At 37.2% G+C, this 21,771-nt stretch overlaps 4 protein-coding genes across 4 annotated transcripts; all 4 read left to right on the top strand.

Annotated features, from left to right (window-relative positions):
* Positions 1-492: 492 nt before the first annotated feature.
* EV154DRAFT_499125 (uncharacterized protein) lies at positions 493-2,267 on the top strand (the record flags this gene model as incomplete). The annotated part of the gene is made up of 1 exon (XM_051600440.1): positions 493-2,267. A coding segment is annotated over one exon (1,775 nt), but the record flags the coding sequence as incomplete, so codon positions are not given.
* A 9,446-nt stretch (positions 2,268-11,713) lies between these two features.
* On the top strand, positions 11,714-12,890 carry EV154DRAFT_600163 (helix-loop-helix DNA-binding domain-containing protein). Its single transcript, XM_051607153.1, has 4 exons — positions 11,714-11,794; positions 11,849-12,338; positions 12,403-12,455; positions 12,529-12,890. The coding sequence occupies exons 2-4, from the start codon at positions 11,866-11,868 to the stop codon at positions 12,771-12,773; spliced, it is 771 nt and encodes a 256-aa protein (XP_051460701.1). The 5' UTR covers positions 11,714-11,794; positions 11,849-11,865; the 3' UTR covers positions 12,774-12,890.
* A 473-nt stretch (positions 12,891-13,363) lies between these two features.
* Positions 13,364-15,553, top strand: EV154DRAFT_499121 (endoplasmic reticulum vesicle transporter-domain-containing protein). Its single transcript, XM_051600439.1, has 6 exons — positions 13,364-13,912; positions 13,979-14,085; positions 14,140-14,191; positions 14,251-14,367; positions 14,447-14,941; positions 15,008-15,553. Exons 1-6 carry the CDS (start codon positions 13,816-13,818, stop codon positions 15,325-15,327), a joined length of 1,188 nt encoding a protein of 395 aa, XP_051460700.1. The 5' UTR covers positions 13,364-13,815; the 3' UTR covers positions 15,328-15,553.
* A 130-nt stretch (positions 15,554-15,683) lies between these two features.
* EV154DRAFT_459676 (enolase) lies at positions 15,684-17,314 on the top strand (the record flags this gene model as incomplete). Its single annotated transcript, XM_051597493.1, has 4 exons — positions 15,684-15,978; positions 16,048-16,737; positions 16,814-17,085; positions 17,147-17,314. Exons 1-4 carry the CDS (start codon positions 15,798-15,800, stop codon positions 17,312-17,314), a joined length of 1,311 nt encoding a protein of 436 aa, XP_051460699.1. The 5' UTR covers positions 15,684-15,797.
* Between the last annotated feature and the right edge of the window lie 4,457 nt (positions 17,315-21,771).

The raw sequence follows: 21,771 nt of genomic DNA, 5'->3' as shown, positions 1-21,771 counted from the left end.
ACCAATTCGACTGGACAGGAAAATCGCATAACTATCTCTTCATATAGAAATTTGACAATTTCATCAGCCGTTGCATTTTGGAGAGCTCGAGCAATTGGCCAATTGGTACTATAATCTACTGCCATTATAATCCATCGATTACCATTTTTTGTTGTTGGAAGTTCGCCTATAAAATCGATATGCCATCGATGAAAAGGAGGAGGTACTTCTAACGGCTTCATTGGAGCATGGTGAATATTTGATTCCTTTCGAGAGTGTAATTGGCATTCTGGACATTGAGATAACCATAGTGTAACATCATTGTAAGAGTTGTGTAACTAGGTACTAGGTACTTATACCTAGACCAAGCACATAATAATAAAACTCAGTTTATAACCTATCTTATTCCGCTACCTCTTACATTGGTGGAGTAGCTTAAATAGCGTTTATTGTCTTAAAAACAACCTTGATAATAATCAAATAAAATCAGCTTACTGTTAATTCTTGTCGATCATGTCTTATTCTAATGGAGGGGATCAACCTCATAATCCATGGAGCCTCGATTATAATCAGATCGTAGCTACCGAAAGAAGTAACGACGCCGAGATTCAACACATTCAGTATCAAGCACAACAATTAAAGATGCAATTTGATCATGAAATGGATGCATTACGTTTATCCAGTGTCGAACAATTACGTCAGTCTAACATGAACCATCAGACACAAATTGACAGTATGCGAAAGGAAGTGGAAGGAAGAGAAAGTCGACTGGAAACCACCCATCTTCAACAATTTGAAAATCTTAAAATATTTTATGATAGGCAACTTGCTCAACAAAAAGAGTTTTATGAGCAACTGACCACAAAAATTGATGAAAGAACCGAAAAATTGGAAGATAGAGTTTCGAAATTGCAACATTCATTGGAAATAGCTCACCAACAGCAAAATCGAAATGAGGCAACCATCGTACTTTTGGAGACTCAACTTAAAGAAATGACTACTCGTAGTGAAGATCTGTATGAACGTGCAGAAGGTCTGAATCGGGAAGTTGATAACCTTCAGCTCACTTGTGATACATTGAGAGCTGAAAATCGAAAGCTTAATGAACAAATCAAGCTTGGATTTCCTATTACTGAAGACGCAATTGTAACCAGAACGGATATTGAAAGGGCTACACAAGCATCAACACCATTCTCGAAGGAAAAAATTGTAGGGGAATATCACCGAGGTAACGAATCTTCACACCTGGAACAACATTCTATCAGTACGCATGGTTCACGCATGGAGGAGGATGTTAAATCAGAGAGATTCGAATCTGTCAACAACAGTTGGGATAACCAATCCGTAGGTTCAGCTACACCATCGGTGGTATCACAAGCAAGACATCTGGCAACAATGGCATCAGCCAATCGTGTCAACACAGGTCGGGCATCAGTGGTTAGAAACACGCAATCGCGTAACAAACACCCGACACCAGCTTTTTACGGCACGAATAAGCCTACTTCACAAGAATGGCTATCACAATTTCGTAAAGTAATTTTATATCATCAATATAACAATGAGGAATGCTTAGCTGAGTTTATAATGGCTATGCAGGGTCACGCAAACTCGTGGTGGGAAGCACAACCGGACACAGTCACCAAAAACTTTGAAGCGTTGATAATCGCATTTGAAAAGTTTTATGGTGGATCTAAGGCTTCGATGGCTCGATCCATTGCTACCCTCAAAACCTTAGCACAGAACAAGGAATCCATGGCTACTTTTGGCCCACGTATCATGAATTTGATTTCGACTGTCGCACAGGGCAATGAAGAATTGAAACTTAGTTTCTTTTACTCCGCGGTAGATTCCAAGGTCGCTGATACGGTAATGTCCACTAGACCATCTTCTTTGGTGGAGGCCGTGAATGTAGCTATTGAATTGGAACAAGGCCTTTTGTACAAGAATGGATCATCAGCTCATAGAACAGCTCCAACTACTAAGGTCGACTGGGCTCCAATGACTTCAGAAAACGGGGTAGATATGATGGATGTCGACGTAAATGCGCAATATCGTCATCGCTCGTCCAATCACAAGGACAAGAACTCTTCAGGTTTGAAATGTCATGTGTGCGATAAATCTAATCACGTAATGAAAGATTGTTTCGTACTTCGGGATGCCAAGGCTATGGCTAAGGAGAAGCAAGATAATAAGAAGGACAAGAGTCACCATTCCAAGAAAAAATCGAAAGAGCCTACTAAATCATCACATGCTCAACAAGCCGTTCCCATAGCGAGTAAGGATATTAGTCCAATTACGGATGAGAGTGATGAACTAGACATAGATATTACTGATAATTATTTTTATTTTTTACATCAAAATAATCAAGAAAGTTTGGACCCACTTCGAAATGACAACCTCATCCCAAGTATCGCAGGAGGTATGTCCGATGTAACCAATTTTGTTTTGGAAGCCACAACATCAACAAGTCCATCTGGTGATAAAATGAAAACAAATGTTCTGATTGATACAGGTGCTAATATCAGTACCATCACGCAAAAAGAAGCCGAACGACTATCATTGCAGTTCAGTGAAGCAGCACCCTTGAGAATTATTTACGGTAATGGATCAAGTGGATTATCGAAACAAGCCGTGTGGATGCCATGTTCAATTCAAGGTATGGACTTAGGTGGATTCTTTTTACGTGTTGTAAATACGCAGAACTTGACAACTATCTTGGGTATGGACTGGTTATTACAGATGGGATTACTTTTGGACCCGCTGTATAAACAACTAATCCCACGATCAAGTGTATCGGTCAACACACAAACTACTGGTAACGAATTTGAGGGAATACCAGGTGAAATTACGAACATTTTACTTCTATATCCTGACCTTTACAATGAAACCAATATCCAAAGTATCACGAATGCACCAATTGTTCATCACATTGACACAGGCGATAGTAACCCAATTGTATCTCGAAGTAGACGTTATTCGCCAAAAGAAAACGAAGCAATTGAAGCAGATGTCAAGAAGATGCTAGAGATGAACGTTATTAGAAAAAGTAACTCACCATGGAGTTCCAACCCGGTAGTAGTGCCAAAACCTGATGGAAGTACTCGTTTTTGTACGAATTTCAGACCGTTGAATGCTATTACCAAGAAGGATAAGTACCCGTTACCACGAATGGAAGAGCTTCTGGACCGGTTAGGAGGGGCTACGTGTTTTACTAGTATCGACCTTAAATCGGCTTATTGGCAACTATCGATTGCTGAAAAGGATAAATGCAAGACAGCGTTTCGAACAAGCAGTGGACTATACGAGTATAACTGTTTGGCGTTTGGTTTGACAAATAGTCCTGCTACGTTTGCTCGCTTTTTGAATACATTATTACAAAGCGTAACAGAATTCACTATTATTTATCTAGATGATATTTTAATCTTTTCGACCTCACGAGAAGAAAACATCCGTCAAGTTCAAGAAGTTTTAAGAATTTTAGCTCACTGGAACTTGAAGATAAACCTCAAGAAATGTCAATTTTTGGTGCCAGAACTGAAATTCCTTGGATTCATAGTATCTGCAACTGGTGTTCGAAGTAATCCTGTCAAAACACTACCCATACAGAATTGGCCTCAACCATCCAATGTAAAGGAATTACAGCAGTTTTTAGGTATTTGTACCTTTTACCACAAATTCATTGACAATTTGGCAGAAATGGCCGCCCCACTATACCAACTATTGAAGAAAAATGTTCCGTGGGATTTTACTGACAAGCGTAATAAAGTATTTCAACAGCTGAAAGATCGACTGATCAAACTACCGGAGTTAGCTTATCCACAAGTCAACTTGCCGTACGATTTGCATTGCGATGGGAGTAATTTTGCTGTGGGGGCGTGCTTAGTCCAACAAGGTCGTCCGATTGCTTTTGCAAGTTCCACTTTGAATGCTGCTCAGCAAAACTACACCACAACGGAAAAGGAATGCTATGCTGTTGTCTGGTCTTTGAAATATTTTCATTGTTATGTCCATGGAGCCACGCTGAACATTTACACTGATCATGCTGCACTGAAGTCGATTCTAGCCACCAAAGATCCTAAAGGTCGTATCGCTCGTTGGATTGTTGACATTTGGTGTTATGAATTCAACCTGTTTCATAGAAAAGGTAGTGAACATCTCGATGCCGACGCATTATCCCGAATCCGGGTGACGAATGAGGAAGGCGGATATGTGGGATCGGTAAATCAACAAAACGAATCTCCGGCCGATCAACTTCAAGCACAACAACACGAAGACCCAAAAATTAAGGCAATATTGGATCAAGATACACCTATTGAATTACCATTTGTAATCAACGGTGGAGTGTTATGCCACGCCAAGAAGAACAAGCCGAAAGTGCTGGTCATCCCTAGAACAATGGTCCCAAAATTCCTAGAGGCAATACATTGTAACCCCTCAAGTGGACATATGGGTAGGGACAAGACGCTTGCCAAAGCTCAAGCTAATGGTTGGTGGTGGAACATGCGAAGCGATGTTTTGGAGTTTATTAAGAATTGTCAGAAGTGCAAGATGTTCAAAACACCCACACACAAGTACAAGAAGATGACGAGCATTGAAGTAGGTTACCCTATGGAGAAATGGGCTGCAGATATTGCGATTCTGCCAGAATCAACATCAGGAAAGAGATACCTGTTAGTACTCATGGACTATTTTACAAAATGGACAGTAACTGCAGCATTGGAATCGTTTGATACCAAATCGGTCGCCGATGTCTTAATTTTCTCGGTCATCCTTGTATTTGGAAAACCTGGCCAATGGATAACAGATAATGGTAAAAACTTTATATCTGAAGCTATGAAAACAGTGTGTCAGCGTATGGGTATCAAGAAGGTCGATACAAGTGTAGAACATCCGCAATCCGATGGATTAATTGAAAGAATGAATCGTACCATCAAAGCATCTCTATCACTATATTGCGAAGCAAATCCACAAGCATGGGATTTATATTTACCTTTTGTCACGTTTAGTATTAATACTTCAGTACAGAAATCAACCGGATATACTCCTTTTCAAGCTATGTTTGGTCGTCAAGCGGTACTGCCAGCATTAGAAGATTTTCCAAGATTATCATCAAAGGGTTATCAGGCTGAAGAATGGATCGCATACTTAAATCACTATATTCCTATCATTCATGAGGATATCAAAATTAATATTCAAAAAAGCCAAGAAAATCAGCAGAAATATTACAACCGAAACAGAAAAGAAAAAGGGAAATTTGTTGTTGGGGACGAAGTTATCAAAATCAAGATGAAAGATAATTGGAAATTTAGTGAACCTAAATTTTCCGGCCCGTGGAGGATAGTAAAGGAAACCAACAAAAATGGTGATGCCTTTTTATTAGAACTGATTGATAACTCAAAAGCCAAAAGAAGAATTATCAAGACAACAACTGCAAACATTAAAGACATCTATAAAGTTTGAATTAGATATTATATAGAGCGTTTATTAGTATAGTTTAGAAAGTCCTTTTATAAGGGGGACAATGTAAGAGTTGTGTAACTAGGTACTAGGTACTTATACCTAGACCAAGCACATAATAATAAAACTCAGTTTATAACCTATCTTATTCCGCTACCTCTTACAATCATGTAGCATTTTTGGCCACCAAAATCTTGATTTCATCAGTTGGTATACAGTAGCTTTTCCTTGATGCCCAAATCCTTTATGGAAATCCTCTACCAAGTCTACTCTTCGTTTGAATGGTATAAACTTTACTAGTTTCTCTTTGTTGTCATTTACTAACTTTTTCCACACATGTTGATCCCGTATAACAAATTCATGTTGCTTCTTCGACAATTGTTCTTTTAATGATTCAGGCCACATATTAGCATCTTTAAAATAAAGAAGGGGCCAATCTTGTAAAGAATCAGCAATTGACACACCATCCGATTCCGAGGAAGTATTTGATGTGATAGCTGCTACCGTTTCGGCCGGCTCATATAGGAAGCGAGGTTCCATTGATTCGGGGTTAGGTATACAATCTGGACCATCACGGCGACTGAGCAAATCCGGAACAATATTATCAATTCCTTTCTTGTATAAAATTTTTGGGGAGTACAGACTTAACTCTGTCATCCATCGTACCAAACGGGGTGAGACTTTGGATGTATCTTGATATGTTTTAAGTGGCTCATGATCAGTGAACACTTCATAATCGTTTCCATCGATAAAACAGCGCCATGTTCTCAAAGCATGCAGTATAGATAAACATTCACGTTCTTGAACAGAATATTTTCTTTCCTCCTTGCTGAATTTTCTTGATTCATATGCTACTGGTTTCCATTCATGATTGGATTTAGGATCCTGTTGTAGAAGAACCATTCCAGCTGCAAAGTCACTAGCGTCACATTCAATTCGCCAAGGTAAAGTCATGCAAGGATTCAGTAATGTTGGTGCAGAGGACATCAAAGTCTTGATAGTTTCAAACGATTTCTCGCATTCACTTGTCCATTCAATATTACGAAGCTTGTGACCATTTCCTTTCGTTAGATCAGTAATGGGTGTCGCGATAGAAGCAAAATTAGGTAAAAATGCTTTATAGAATTGACATAAACCAATAAATTGACGCACTTCTTGCACATTGGAAGGACGGGGCCAAGTAGTAATAGCTTCGGTCTTTTTCTTGGCCGGGCGTACGCCAGTATTAGCAATAACATCATGACCTAGAAATGTAACCTCTTTACGATTAAATTTACACTTTGCTTTGTTGACTACTAATCCAGCATCATCCAGTTTCTTTAATATCATATCCACATGTTTCTTGTGTAATGCCACATCATTTCCTTTTGTAAAAATTAAGATATCGTCAATGTATAATAAGCATATTACATCGATGTAATCTTTAAGAATAACATTTAACATTTTCTGAAACTGAGCTCCACTGTTTCGTAATCCAAAAGGAATTACTTTCCATTTAAATTGCCCGTATCTGGTATTGATAGTTGTTTTTTCTGAGTCGGACTCTGTCAGACGTTGTTGATGGAAGCCACTTTGAAGATCCAATGTCGTGAAGAAATTGCTACCGTGTAACATCGATAGACATTCATCAATCCGAGGGATGGGAATACGATGACTGATACTTAGTTTGTTCACTAATCTAAAATCACATACCATTCTTAGCTTTTTATCATCTGCTCGTTTCACAAAAAGAACTGGCGATCCATAGGGAGATGATGTTGGTTCTATCAATCCTTGCTTCAATAATGTATCTAATTGTCGGCGAAGTTCTTGTAGTTCTACTGGGCTCATCCGGTAAGGAGGCCTAGATTCGGGCACTGTACCTGGTTTGAAAACGATCATATCTTCCACCGTGCTTCTTAATGGAGGTAAACTGTCAATAACTCCCTTGAAAACACTTGGATACTTAACTGAAAATTCTTTGCACCATTCTTGATCTGTTGTCAATACTGTAGGGTCTAGGTTTAAGTTCATTGCTGATTTATCATCAACGAGCACAGCTAAATCATCAGTTGTAGAAATTGCCGAAATGTCAATTAAGTAGCATTCTTCAACGTTTTTCTTTTTAAATAGATTGTCGAGTTGTTTAGCCGAAATCAAAAAATCAAGCTCAGCGGGCTCAAAAACTGGTACTGTTGTATCTCCTTTGAAATCATTGCCCCTTATTTCTTTCGACTCCAGTTCTATGCTATGGGTATTTTTGGCAGATAATTGAAGTAATTGAACAGGTAAAGGATGAATTATAGTTAGTTTTTCAGGATCGTTACGAACTTTTATAGTCCATGTCCCATTAAACCAATCAGGTATCGGCTGTACTTGAGCTAACCATGCTCTACCTAAGATAACGTCAAATTTTGTATCAAATACATATGCTTGAATACGGTCAGTGTAACTATTTAAAGAAATAGAAAATTCCGCTATAGATTCGATGAATGTTTGCTGTCCATTGGCTGTTTCTACAGATTGTCCATTCTGAGTACGAATTGTTTTGGAAACAAAAGGCAGCATGTTAGAGTGTACATAGTTTGCGCTTGCTCCGGAATCAATCAATACCTTACAAGGGTGACCATTGATTAATATACGATACAGAGGTAATTTGTATTGAATATTATTGGCATTTATTAAAAACTCTACATCCTTTTTGATTGTTTGTGAATCCACTGATAATGGCTCAACAAAAGATGATGAAGATGGCATCAAACTATATAACACAGAAGACGGGGTTGTATAAGATGATGATAATTTGGATTGAGTTTTATTTGACTGATCATTTGATTTACTAGAATGATTATTAGGACCAGCGGCTACTGGTTTATGCTGTGGCTGATAATCATATTCCTCATAGCTATCGTCATAATCCGATTCCATATAATAAGAGTCATGTTGTTGCTGAGTTGGACAGTTAAACTGTAAATGCCCAAACTGACCACAGCTCCAACAATCACGAGTTTCTGTTGATGAAGAATAGTTATCAGAATTACCGTTATATCCTCCTCGTGCGACTCCATAAAAACCACCACGACCTCTAAAGCCTCCACGACCACGCATGCCACCACGGTTACCACGAAAGGTACTGCTACCTCCCCGAGAGTGGCTGCCACGACTGCCTCGAGAACTGTTACCACGATAAGTTCCTCTACCTCTAGATCTATTATCATGTGAATTACGAACGTAATTCAGAACATCACGTAACACAGAAAGATCCATTGGGTCATCAATATAATCGGTACTACTGGTATTATTATTTCCATTTGATGTATTAAATTGAAAGTTGGTATTTTCCATGCGAGATGATTCAAAAGTTTGAGCTGCTTGTATAGCTTCATTAAGAGACGGGGGGCGTTCATTTCTGTATAAGCTACGAATCTGAGCACGTACGTCCTTACTTTTTAGACCTCGTGTAAATTTATCGACTGCTTCGTCATCCGTCATTCTTGGAATACCTAATCTTATAGTTAGGAATTCTTTGATATAGTCTGCAATAGTTGTCTTTTGTACGAGCGAGTGTAATTGTTCACGAAGTTGTATGACCGTATTGGTTGGACGAAACTGATTAATAATATATTGCTTCAGACTGGTCCAAGTAGTAGGCGCATTAGTATCCGAGTCATTAAGGTTGCGTAACCATATTGCAGCCATATCGATAAGTAGTGTTTTTGCGAATCGGTATGTCTTTTGATCATCCCATCCTCGAAATTCCTTGTAATCATCGACTGATGAAATCCAATTGTCAATTTTAAATCTATCCCTGTCGCCATTGTATTTAAAAGGCTTAGAGTAGAAATCTTGTTCGTCTTCTCGATCATGATTGTTTGTTTCAAGTGCTCGGGCAATGCCACTTTGGATTGCATCAGCTATTATTTTTCCAATAGCAGTATCGGTATTATTGTCTGCCATATTGATTTCGTCTTGTTGTTGAGATAATGTTGTGTCTTCTGTAATGTTTGATGCTGTCCCTGTAAATTCTTCTATATATTTTTCGACTAGACGGGTTGTAATTTTGTTCCAGTGTGCTTCTCTTGCTGCAGTTGATGGTATTCTTACAGGATTATCGGTTGCTGAAGTTTCTCGTAACGCTTTGTATAGTGTATGGTATTGAACAGGTAAATTAAACTGAACACGTTCTTCTATTTCAAATTTTCTTTGGTAATCGGTATACTTCTCCATAAACTAATAGTTCTGTCTTATTTCACTTTAATCGTATGTGTTGATACGTAATTATAAAGTGTGTGAAAAAAAAAGAAAACTGGTGCTACCAGATGTCGGGTCTGATCTTAAGTTGTGTAAGATATATATAAAAGTAGAGTAGTAGATAAAAGATGATCTTTATTGTTTTGTAGAATTATGAAATATATATTAATATGGTTTGTACTCCGACAGGATTTTATTTTTTTTTTATTTTTTTTGCATTTCTTGGAAAAGATGTTTTGCATCAGACATGATAGAGAAGAAGGGGAATTTATCGTATACACTTTTTTTTTGGATTTTAGAACTCTTGTATTTTTTTTTTTTCTTTCCGGCTAATTCAAAAGAAGAGAGGTAGAAAATGCAATCTTACAGAAAAAGAAAAAAATTGATTTCAAGACTTTTATTCATAGTACTGATAATCTTTCATTCTTAGATAATATGTATACAGTATGTATGCTTTAATTTTGGTGTATCGTTTAAAGTTTAGAGTTATAACTACATGTTGATAATTAGTATATCGTTATCTACTAAACTCACTCCTTTGTAATCAGAGGGATGGGGGGCTGTGTTTGTTGGATGTATCACTAATGTATTTTTAAAAAAGTCTAGTGGACTAAAGAAACGGGAGGGCGTTTTTTTTTTTTTTGTGTTTTATCCGTTAAGACGTTTTGCCATCAAAAGACAGAAACGTGACATCAATTCTGGCAGTTCCATTATCATGGCTATTATTCATGTGCTTTGTCCTCATATACAAATAATGCTGCAACAAAAAGGTAGTCGGGGCACTGCTTTTCTTTTTAAAAGGTTATAGGTTGCGGCGTTGGGAGAGAATGAGGAGGAGGGGGTGGGGCAATAAAAGCCTGCTGACAGGACTATTATTAAGGGAATTCTATACTAGCTATTATTTACGTTCATAACAGTTGTTACACGCTACTTTTTATCACATGAAAAGATCCCCCATTTATATGTAAAACAGATGCATTGGTTATAAAACATTGAAGTGGCAAATTGCGCTGGGGGAAAGGGGGCTAAATCTATTTTGGCTTTTGGGTATAAATATAATATTAATTACGCTTTGCAAGGTGTTATAATACAATAGATTGATATCATTTTTTCTGTAATGCAACTTGGTGATACAATTTTTTTGTTAATGAAACAACTGTCTGTGCGATATTTATGATTATCTTTCGTAAATGACGGAAGAAAGTTTTATAATGTGTACTTGATCAATGTTTTTTCTTTTAAAAGTTATAAACTTGACAAGGGAGTGACATTCCATTTTTTTTTTTTTTTTTCAAAAAAAATTTAATAATTTGGTTTTAGGTTACAATCCTTGTGAATTTCTGACTGCATTGTACTTCAATTTGACGTATTTTGAGATACAATTGAGCAAATGCTATTACCGTAGTCATAGTGAACCTAAAATAATGTGCATTACACCAAAAATAATTCGCTTTTTTCTTATAGCTCTGACATCTCAAGATTTTAAATAACGTAGAAGATCAGAAATAAGATAACCCAAAAAAAAAAAAAAAACTTTATGGTTTCTGTTATCAGTCAAGCAAAACGTAATCAAAGAGAATATTGCATGTCTAGTGTTACGTTTCAATATATAAATTCAAATCCCAACATGAATGCATGACACATTATTTTATGCCTGGGGAGGCGAGTTCATGTAAAAAAAAACTTTTTTTTTATCCAAGCAATAATAAGTAGGTTTCATCGCGATAAAAGAAAAGCATGCATAATGTATCTCTTGTATATATGATTGGTTCAGGTTCGAGTTAAAAAAGCTCGTTATCTTGACGATTCATCCCATACTGAAAGTGAGAGTCCTGTACCTGTAAACAATTCGGGATGCATTATTTATCTTGTCCTCAGGACAAAAGTGTACAGATCTGAGCGTTTAGATGACGTACGTATATAAAAAGTTAATTGGTCTTTAATGTTAACTGTTAATAAGGGGGTGGGAGGGAAAAGGGGGGGGTAGGTATTATAATTAAATATGGGAAGAGATGGTACTCTGACCAGCTCATTTGATTTATCAGATGTCTCTTCCGATAACCCCATTGGTTGGAAAAATACCAAATTATTGTTCAATTCCCGCTTTTAGATTCTCACACAAAAAAGGCTTTGATATTTAAATATCTTTTTTATTATTCTTCTTTTTTATTTTATTTCTTACCTTTTTATTAACATATTATGACAAGTACAGATAATAGCCACTTCAAGCTGAAGAACCCAACAGAGTATCATTTACTGGCATCATCTCAAACAATAGCCGAGCCGCAGCACTTTTTACAGGACGATTTTTCAGACTGTTTTACAACACAAGGCCATTTTTTATCACCGTCGCCAACGCTTCATGATTTCGAGGACACGGAATCCTTTGTGAATGGATCGTCTATTGGTAATATGATGATTCATCAAGCACAGCCATTTTTTGGTGCCAATCAAGAGTCACCTTCTGATTATAGCTCTTCTACCGATTTTCTTTCTCACCCACAACCTTCTTCCTTTTTGATGGACTTTCATCAACAACCGTTTTCTGCTCCTGCTCATATGGGTTATAGTAATCCTCTATTGTCTTCTTCTTCAAGTCATATTAATATGGCGGCTTATCACCAACCGCCTGAGCCACGTAGTCTGGAAGAGTACGAATCTATTCAAATAAAGTAAGTTGTTGTTATGATTATGAAACGTTTTAAGAAAAAAAAAAAATTAATTAAATTGCATTAGCCACCAACTGATTTCAGAAAAAAAGCGCCGCAGAAGAGAATCTCATAACGCAGGTATGTAGATGGCATGTTTTTTGATGGTTTATAAGTGAACTGACAACAAAACTTCTTTTTTTAATATATATAGTGGAGAGAAGAAGGAGGGAAAATATTAATGATCGCATACAAGAATTAGGCACGATGTTGCCTGAAATCATGCTTGAAGAACTAGCTAGTAGTGTAAATATAAATGGCGGCAACAACAATAAACCTAATAAGGGAGCCATTTTAAGAAAATCAGTAGATCACATCCGTATTCTACAACAAGAAGTGACCAATCATAAATTGCGTATATATGAATTGGAAAGACAACTGGCTAGTTTCTCTTTATAAGAACAGAAATTCATTACTATCATATATCCCCCCCCCCCCAACAACCCCCTTTTCCTCTATTCTTTTTTTTTTTCTTCCCACTGTACATATTTACTAAATAAAGTTATTTTAACTCTTCTTGGCGACTTTTTTTTACTGTGAAGAAACTCTTGGATGATTTTTCAATACACCTCCCCCACTCTTTCTCTCTCGGCATCTTTTTATAACTCATAACTTCTCGGGCTGTTTTGCATAAAACAACAATTATCATCGTTAACCCGCACTTTTTTTTTCTTTAAATAATCAGATGACTTTTCATCTTTTTTTATTCAAATATTTTAGCACAGCATATCACATCCATCTGTACATTTCACAAAGAGGTCATTTGTGAGAGATGTAAAAAAAAAAAAATTCTATTGTTCCAATATCGTACGACCCGAAACTTTCTTTTTTCTCAAAATGCTTTTGCATGAATTGAAAAGAGCCCTATTTGTTTTTCATGTATAAAAGAGATGGAGTAACCTTTCACAAGAAACGTTTCTCACAAGTTAAGGCATTTAAAATGTGTGTGTTTATCAATATTTTTTTTTTTAAAAAAAAAAAAAAAATTAAGGCACGATAATAGAATGACATAACCTGCATGTATTACTAAGCAGTTCCTGATTGTTTTTTTTAAAAGTGAGACCTTTCAGTAACGTAGTACGTTATTTTTAAAAGGCCAAAAAAAGAGTCATCTATTTTTGGCCTTGTGATTATACAAAAAACACTGAGGCATCTTTTTTAATAAACGCGGATAAAATAGGCTCCCCTTTTCACCTGCTCCTCAAGAAAATAAGATGGATGTATATCTAGCGTCCCTTATCCTTTTAACTGACCATTATTAAACATGCGGGGTGTCTGAAACGTTTTGGATACCTTGCCTGTATGATTTCGGCTGCACCACAGACACATCACGTGGACCATGCTGCTTGGGGACAGGAGGAGTGCTCAATGTCAATTTCGTGTTCCCTTTCTCTATTAATTTTTTTTTTTTTTTATTTATTTAAACATAAAAAAAAAAGAGATGGTGTCTAATTCTTTTGTCAAACGGTTTCGAAAGTTAGATGCGTATGCAAAGACCTTGGATGATTTTCGCGTACGAACAGCCACGGGTGGAACTGGTAAACAGATGAATATATTTTTCAATGTAGCAACGCAATCGTTTATTTAAACTCATGGGCATTTAGTTACCATGATTAGTGGATTCACCATTGCTGCCTTGATCTTGTTTGAAGTGGTTCGATACTTGACACCTGTGATGCAGTCCGAGATTATGGTTGATGGTGGTATTCAGGTAATCATACTTAAAACAGTATACTTGCGTATACTAAAACTCGTTACTTTATAGGAAAAACTGCCTATTGCCCTGGATATTACGTTCCCTCATATTCCTTGTTACAGTAAGGCAACAGCAAAAAAAGAAAAAAAAGAGAGTGCAGGTATTGACATGGAGTTATAGTTCTTAGTTTAGATGTAATGGATGAAAGTGGAGAACATGTTGGAGATTATGACCACGATGTTTATAAGGAAAGACTTGACTCAAGCGGAAGAGCTATTGTCAAAGCTAAATCAGAAGGTAATTCCCAATAAGCAGCAGGAACGACAAGAAAAAAAAAAAAAGTTAATTTTTTTTTATAATTGGACTCTATGAATAGATTTGAGTAACAAGGCAGCAAAATTGGCATTAAAGCATCAAGGGGAAATGCCAAGTGAGTACTGTGGATCATGTTACGGTGCCCATTTTAAGGACGAAGAGAATTCATGTTGTAATACGTGTGAGGATGTTCAACGTGCGTACACAGATCAAGGATGGGTCCCCGATACGGATACATTTGAACAATGTATTAGAGAGGGATGGAAGGAAAAGACCAAGCTTCAATCAAGAGAAGGCTGTAGAATGCACGGTACCTTGTCTGTTAAAAAAGTGCGTGGTAATGTTCATTTCTCTGCTGGTAGAGCTTTTAGTCATGGCAGCTCTCATATTCATGATATGAGCTCATTTATCAATAACGGCGACGGACAAAACTTTATGCATACCATCAAACAATTGGAATTTGGATCTCATGAATATAACACACAAAAGCAAAAACGTACAAAAGCAAGTGATATCATCAATCCTTTGGATAATACCAATTGGGGAACCACACAGAGTAAGAACCATTTTTATGATTATTTTCAACGGATGGAAGGGTGACTAACATTTAAATTTTGAGCAGCTGCTATGATGTATCAGTACTTCTTGAAGATTGTACCCACCGAGTTTGCATTTTTAAACGGTAAAGAAGTACGAACATTCCAATACTCTGTGAGTAAACAGGATCAGTTTATACGTCAGAACACCGGTGGACTCCCTGGTGTGTTCTTCATGCTTGATCATTCTCCTATGCGTATCATTTACTCTGAGACACGACCCACTTTTGGCAGTTTGCTGACTAGTATTTGTGCAATTATTGGTGGCATTTTTAGTGTTGCAAGTATTGTGGACAGTGTCCTTTACAGGGCAGATAAAATTACAGCCCAAAGAAAGGCCATGTAGGAGTAACCAATAAAAATATATATATATATTGTGTAACTCGTGTGAAAAATAGGCTGTTGTAACGAAATCACCCGCTCTTTCCGAGTGATCCATTATTTTTTTGTGTTTTTGTTTGTCCACTATTTACATTGATGCACAGACAATGACTGTTGCCTAAAAGTAAAACATCGTACGTGTTTATTTTTGTAACATAATTTGGGTGTGCATTAAAAAAAAAAAAAAAAAAGAGAGGGAAAAAAGAAGGCTGATTGAATTAAACTTTTTATTATAAAGTGGTCGGATAAAAACGTCATGAGGTTTTTTTGTGACATGTGAGAGTGGCCTTACATTTTTCAATCGTGGCATGGTGCTTCGTCTTTAAAAAAAAAAAAAAAAAAGATATATATATATGCTGCGTTATTTCTTTTCTTGGTTCTGGTTTCTTTTTTTGTTTACCTTTTTACCGAAATAATTTTCTGCCCTACTTTAATATGTCTGTAACCAAAGTTCACGCTCGCCAGATTTTTGATTCCCGTGGAAACCCAACTGTTGAAGTAGAGATCACTACTGCCAAGGGCATTTTCCGTGCTGATGTTCCTTCTGGAGCATCCACTGGTATTCATGAAGCTCTTGAACTTCGTGATCTTATCAAGACTGATTATCTTGGCAAAGGTAAAAAAAAAATTAAATTATCACCAGAGCACTTTTATGAGGAATTTAGTCATCCAACATTAATTATAGGTGTCCTCAAGGCCGTCGAAAACGTTACTCAAATTATTGGTCCTGCTCTTATCGCTTCAGGACTCAATGTCGTCGACCAAAAAGCCATTGACAACTTCCTTTTAGAACTCGATGGAACAGCCAACAAGAGCAAGCTTGGAGCCAACGCTATTTTAGGTGTCTCTCTCGCTGTGGCTAAAGCTGGTGCTGTTGAGAAGGGAGTTCCCCTCTTTGTTCATTTCGCCGATTTGGCTGGCTCAAAGAAACCTTTTGTTATGCCCGTTCCTTCCTTTAATGTTATCAACGGTGGTTCCCACGCTGGTAACAAGTTGGCTATGCAAGAATTTATGATTATGCCCACAGGCGCTTCCTCCTTCTCTGAAGCCATGAAAATTGGTACTGAAGTCTATCATACCTTGAAGAGTGTTATCAAGGACAAATATGGTCAAGATGCTACCAACGTTGGTGATGAAGGTGGTTTTGCCCCCAACATTCAGGATAACCGTGAAGGTCTCGAATTGTTAGTGACCGCCATTGAAAAGGCGGGTTATACTGGCAAAGTCAAGATTGCCATGGATTGTGCTGCTAGTGAATTTTATGTTGATGGAAAATATGATTTGGACTTTAAGAATCCCAACTCCAACCCTGCTGATCGCATTACCGGTCAAGAACTCTCTGAACTTTATAAGTCTTTTGCTGATAATTATCCAGGTAAGCTCTTTCTTCTTTTTTTATATATATATATGGTTTAGACTGTGAGTTGTTAAAAACAAAAGAAATATATTAGTGGTTTCTATCGAAGATGCTTTTGATCAAGACGATTGGGAGAACTGGTCTCATCTTTTGGAAAACTCTGATTTCCAATTAGTTGGTGACGATTTGACTGTCACCAACCCCAAGCGTATCGTTACTGCTATCGAAAAGAAGGCATGTAACGCCCTTTTGCTCAAGGTCAACCAAATCGGTACTGTTACTGAATCGATTCAAGCTGCTTTAGATTCTCAAGCTGCTGGTTGGGGTGTGATGGTCAGCCATCGTTCCGGCGAGACAGAAGATTCCGTAAGTCTTTTTATAGTATAGAATGCCATAACAACCCGGGCTAACATTTTCTATTCTCTAGACAATTGCTGATCTTGTTGTAGGTCTTCGTACTGGTCAAATCAAGACTGGTGCTCCCTGCAGAAGTGAAAGATTAGCAAAGTTGAATCAATTGCTTCGTATCGAAGAGGAATTGGGAAGCAACGCTATCTATGCTGGTGAGAACTTCCGCAAGGCCCACGAATTATAATTTTCTGTCATATCTCTCTTTTTATGATATGCCTTTTAACACACACACACACACACACACACACACACACACACACATACACACACATACACACATACAAAAACACGCGCGCGTATATACACATCAAAAAAACATTACTCAAAAACAAAAGCACATCAAAAACATCATATAAGATGTGAAAAAAATTTACAAAAAAAAAAAAAAAAAAATTATATTTACTTCCTTATCCCCCATTTCACTCTTAAAAAAAGAGTCAAAAAAGTGATTGCTACTTTTGTAAATAATAAACTATATTGTCGGATCTGTATACATTTTACTATTTTCCCCACTTTTTTTTTTATAATTGAATGTGACATCAATGCGGAGGTAGAATGGCCATTTTGCTGCTTATTTATCGGAGTGTCTTTGACTTTGTTCTCGGAACACAACTACCCGGGATCTACCTCATTTACGCGACCCTTATTTTCTATTTGCATATGAAAGATGACGGGTAAAAGGTCTTCACTATATTCCACAACTATCACGTAAAGATCTATTTAGTTAGTAGCACGTCGAGTGATAGGTAATGTTATAGATTCTCGGTGATAAATTCAAAACCGGGTGTAATAGAAAAAAAATGATCCATCTCTATTGGCATGTGAATTCACATATTTTTTTTTAGAACTACTAAAATGAAGCACTATTTTTTAATATGTATTTCGTGCTACCATGGATTTTCTTACTTGTCAAAAGCAAAAGTCTTATTACTATAAGCGTGGGAATTACATTGCAAGTAGACGTCCCTCACCCCCCTCCCCTTTTTTTTTCTATAAAAAAACATTTCCTACCATAAAAACTTAGTTAATAAAGTAATTGTCAAGCAAAATTGTAAAGCCATCCAAACCCATGGTTTGTAGGCTAAAATCAACGTTCATTTGTACTCTGATGTGTCCTTGTTGGGTATAGGCATGCTTAAAGTGGATGTCAATTTATTCCCCATTCTTTCCAAGGAGAGATGAAAGTGCGGCCACTAGTAGGTGGATCGTTCTTGAGTATACGGAAGGGGGGGGGGAGTATGGAGAATTGCAGTGCATTATGATAAATTAACTCTATATTTACATGATGCCTCAAAACAACAAACAACCATGTTAGATATTTAACTAATGAAGATAGTTAGAATACAATCTATTTTATTTCTTTATCCACCGACATGGCATTGAGGAAGTACGTAAGCTATCTAAATGTACTGTTATCGACGTTACATATAAGACGAATTCACTCAAAAATGGTGTTTTCGAACTTTGTTGTTGCTGCAAGTGTTCGTAGGCTAGGATATACTCAACAAGGCTAATGTGAAATCACCTTTAAGAGTATCCTCTTGGTCAACACTGTACGTGCTTTAAGTGTGAATGAATGAGTATTAGAATTGCTATTGACCTATTACGGCTACAAGTAGTACTTGTCTTGCTGCACTTTTTTTTTTGTGCAGTAGAGACAACGCTGTTCTTTGAATAAGGAGCATTCATACTCTATAATTTATAACGGTAATCACAAAAAGGTCCCAACTTGGAAGAATTGCTCTTTAGAGAAAAGGTGAATTGCTGACAAGGTATTCCTTTTTACTTTTTACTTTTCAGACTGTTTTTAATGCTACAAGTAGGCAAGAGCAGTCACTGTCCTGGCCCAAAAGAATGCATCAATAAAAGCTGCGAAGGCTTTCCATGGACCAAATATAGTTCACATTAACTAGGGCATAAAAGGTCTATGGGTGTTGTTTAAAGTGCAGCGTTGATGTTGCTTGACATGTCTTCGGACATCAAGTCTTTTAGTTGTAGGAAGAATAGCACAAAAAAAAATCTGCTTCTCAGAACAAAGAAAGAATATGGACTTTATTATAAAAAAGATAAAACAATCATAGTAAACTACAAGTGCTCCTCCTAGTTGCCAGCTATAAACAGTTGGTTTAACAGGTCAGACCACGAGAAGGTGGAAGCACGATCCTGACCCAAAAATGCTGGGTAAGCCCCTCAAGTCATAAGCCAGCGATGCTGGGAGAACCTGATTTTAGTTCAACCCCCATGCTGCCTGCCCACAATACACAGCATGAGAATCAACAGGACCAAATACCCCTTTACACCATTTATGGGGATGGTGCTTTTTACACCGGCAGCTGAGTCGTAGCAGCCGCGCCTGGACGAGCCTTTGGCTTTAAGGCGAACATTCCGTGTAGATGGAGATAGCTGTCCAAAAGAATGTCCATCTTTGGCTGCCTATAGAATACAATATCTCTAGTGTAGACGTAAACAAGGCAAAAGCACTTACAAGATGCATTCGGCGATTAAACTTCTTACTGCCATTCAGAATGACCAAGAGCGTGTAGACTGGCTTCAAACGGCTGCGACCATCCACCTTCTTTTAACGCGCTCCTAAACCCACCTTTCGGAGGGAGGAGTATGATACTAGTTTAATAGGAAATTCTTGGAACTAGGGTTACAAACCCAAGTCAGATGCAATCCGCATGAAGCGATACAGACAAAAGTCAAAGACCATTGCCTAGCAACTTTGACAACCAACAGACTCCTCTAACGTAAACCGATTGGGAAATAATACGGCCTTTGGATCACTACCCGATGTATTCAAGTAACGAAGACTTACCCGAAAAGTATACATGGTCCGAAGACCAAAGAGGAAAGAAAAATGCGGGGAAAGTTCCCCTCCTTTTATGCAATAAAAAAAAAAAAATTGTGACTTTTTTTTGCTGCATTGCGAAGCAAGCGCGTGATGATTGGCTAAACTTGTTCCTGTTTACGATTATTTTGCATTTGCGGATTCACCAAACAATAGCGAACCTTTTATACCATCAATTGTTGCTAAAAAGCTCTATCGCAAACAAACTTGACCAGTATCAAAAATAGGGGGGGGGGGGGCTCATTAAGTATTTTCATTTTCTCAAGAATTCTTTTCTCATCCTTGATTGGATGATCAGGATAAAAAATAATAATTTTTGGCTAAATGGAAATAGTTAATGAACCCCTAGTGCGATTAAAAAGTACAAGGTAAATCTGATTTAGACTTAAGACAATAGTTAATTTAAACCAAAGCTTTTTTTTAGAGCCGTAATGCAGTATATAGTGCCTTCAATAAAAGTTATACAGATTTCAGGAAAAGCGAAACTGTTTTCGAAGATGCCGTTTATATTGGAACGCTGGGTTCTCATGAGGCAGCAGCATTTATTTACGCGAAGAGTCGACAGGCGTCTTTAAAGAAGTGCAAGACTATAAGAAAGAGAGTGAGTACTTGAAACTTTTTTTTTATTTATTCAAACTAACTCATAACCTGATAGATTAAAGCGACCGCTACTACAGAAGATGATGCTCACGTTTTTTCTATTAACAATCAATCATCTGGCGGGGAGTTTAGTATTGTCAGCCATTTAAATGAAGGGGAGTGCACAATTTAAGCTGTAAGTGTGTTTGTTTTCGAAAAAAAAAAGACGGACCAAGGAACACACAGGTTTTTGCAGAAGTGAAGGCAGATTACCAAAAGAATAACGCGCATAAAACCCACAGTGATTTCTCAGGTTTGGTTTACTCTAGAGGTCAGTGACTTAAGCAGGTTAAAATGACTTATGGGTTCGATGATTACACAGTCGCCTTGGACAGTGCCATGTAAGATTGGCTTTATTTGCAAGCCATGGATACGATAATAATTAAAGTGAATGGATACTAGTACTATAGGCAATAGGTAAAGTAACTAAACAGCTTCCATTATGATTTCCACTTAGCTCTTTCTCTTCCCCAATTTAGGATTGAACATAACAGCCTGCGGTTGTACTGTTGCAGCTAATAATAATGATATGGTTTGCTGTCAAGCAGGATTGGATCTTTCCTATAAATACTCTTCTTTTTTTATACAAAAATAAATGATGACAAAAACAAGACGGTCTGCCCTTATTGAGGGAAATGTCTAGAACTCCGTATTTTTTCCAAACGTAGTTTTTAGAATCACGTGAAGGTCTACACGTCAATTGAAATGCCATATCGTCTAAACTTCATAGGATGATCGATTTCTGTTTTCCATAAAATCTGCTTCACTGTCATTACAAGCTACTACTGGAACGCAGATATATAACTACCAAGTTTTGATTTGCTTGGGGGGAGTTGCATATGTTTCTATTTTAAGTAAAGGCTCAAACATTATGAAAGATGAAACAAGCAATTAAATCATCCTGACATAAGCTTGTTTATCAGCCTATAAATAAAGCTGGTTCACACACTATATTCTTCTCCTTTTCTTTTCCCTTAACATACTTCTTTTATCGTATGAAAGTAACCGATCACGTAAAAAGGTTAGTTTAGTAGTGACTCTTGTTTCTTTCAAAAGATGTTAAATCGAAAAAGATATTATAGAGGTATTGCAGCTGCGGCTAGTCTTTGCTATAGGAGGGCGACCTCCTAAGCAGGGCTCTTGAGTTTTTT

This window comes from Mucor mucedo (assembly GCF_025094135.1).
Source record: "Mucor mucedo strain NRRL 3635 chromosome Unknown EV154scaffold_18, whole genome shotgun sequence".
Lineage (NCBI taxonomy): Eukaryota > Fungi > Mucoromycota > Mucoromycetes > Mucorales > Mucoraceae > Mucor > Mucor mucedo.
The sequence above is the reverse complement of the archived record's forward strand: the minus strand, read 5'-3'. Positions and strand labels throughout refer to the sequence as shown.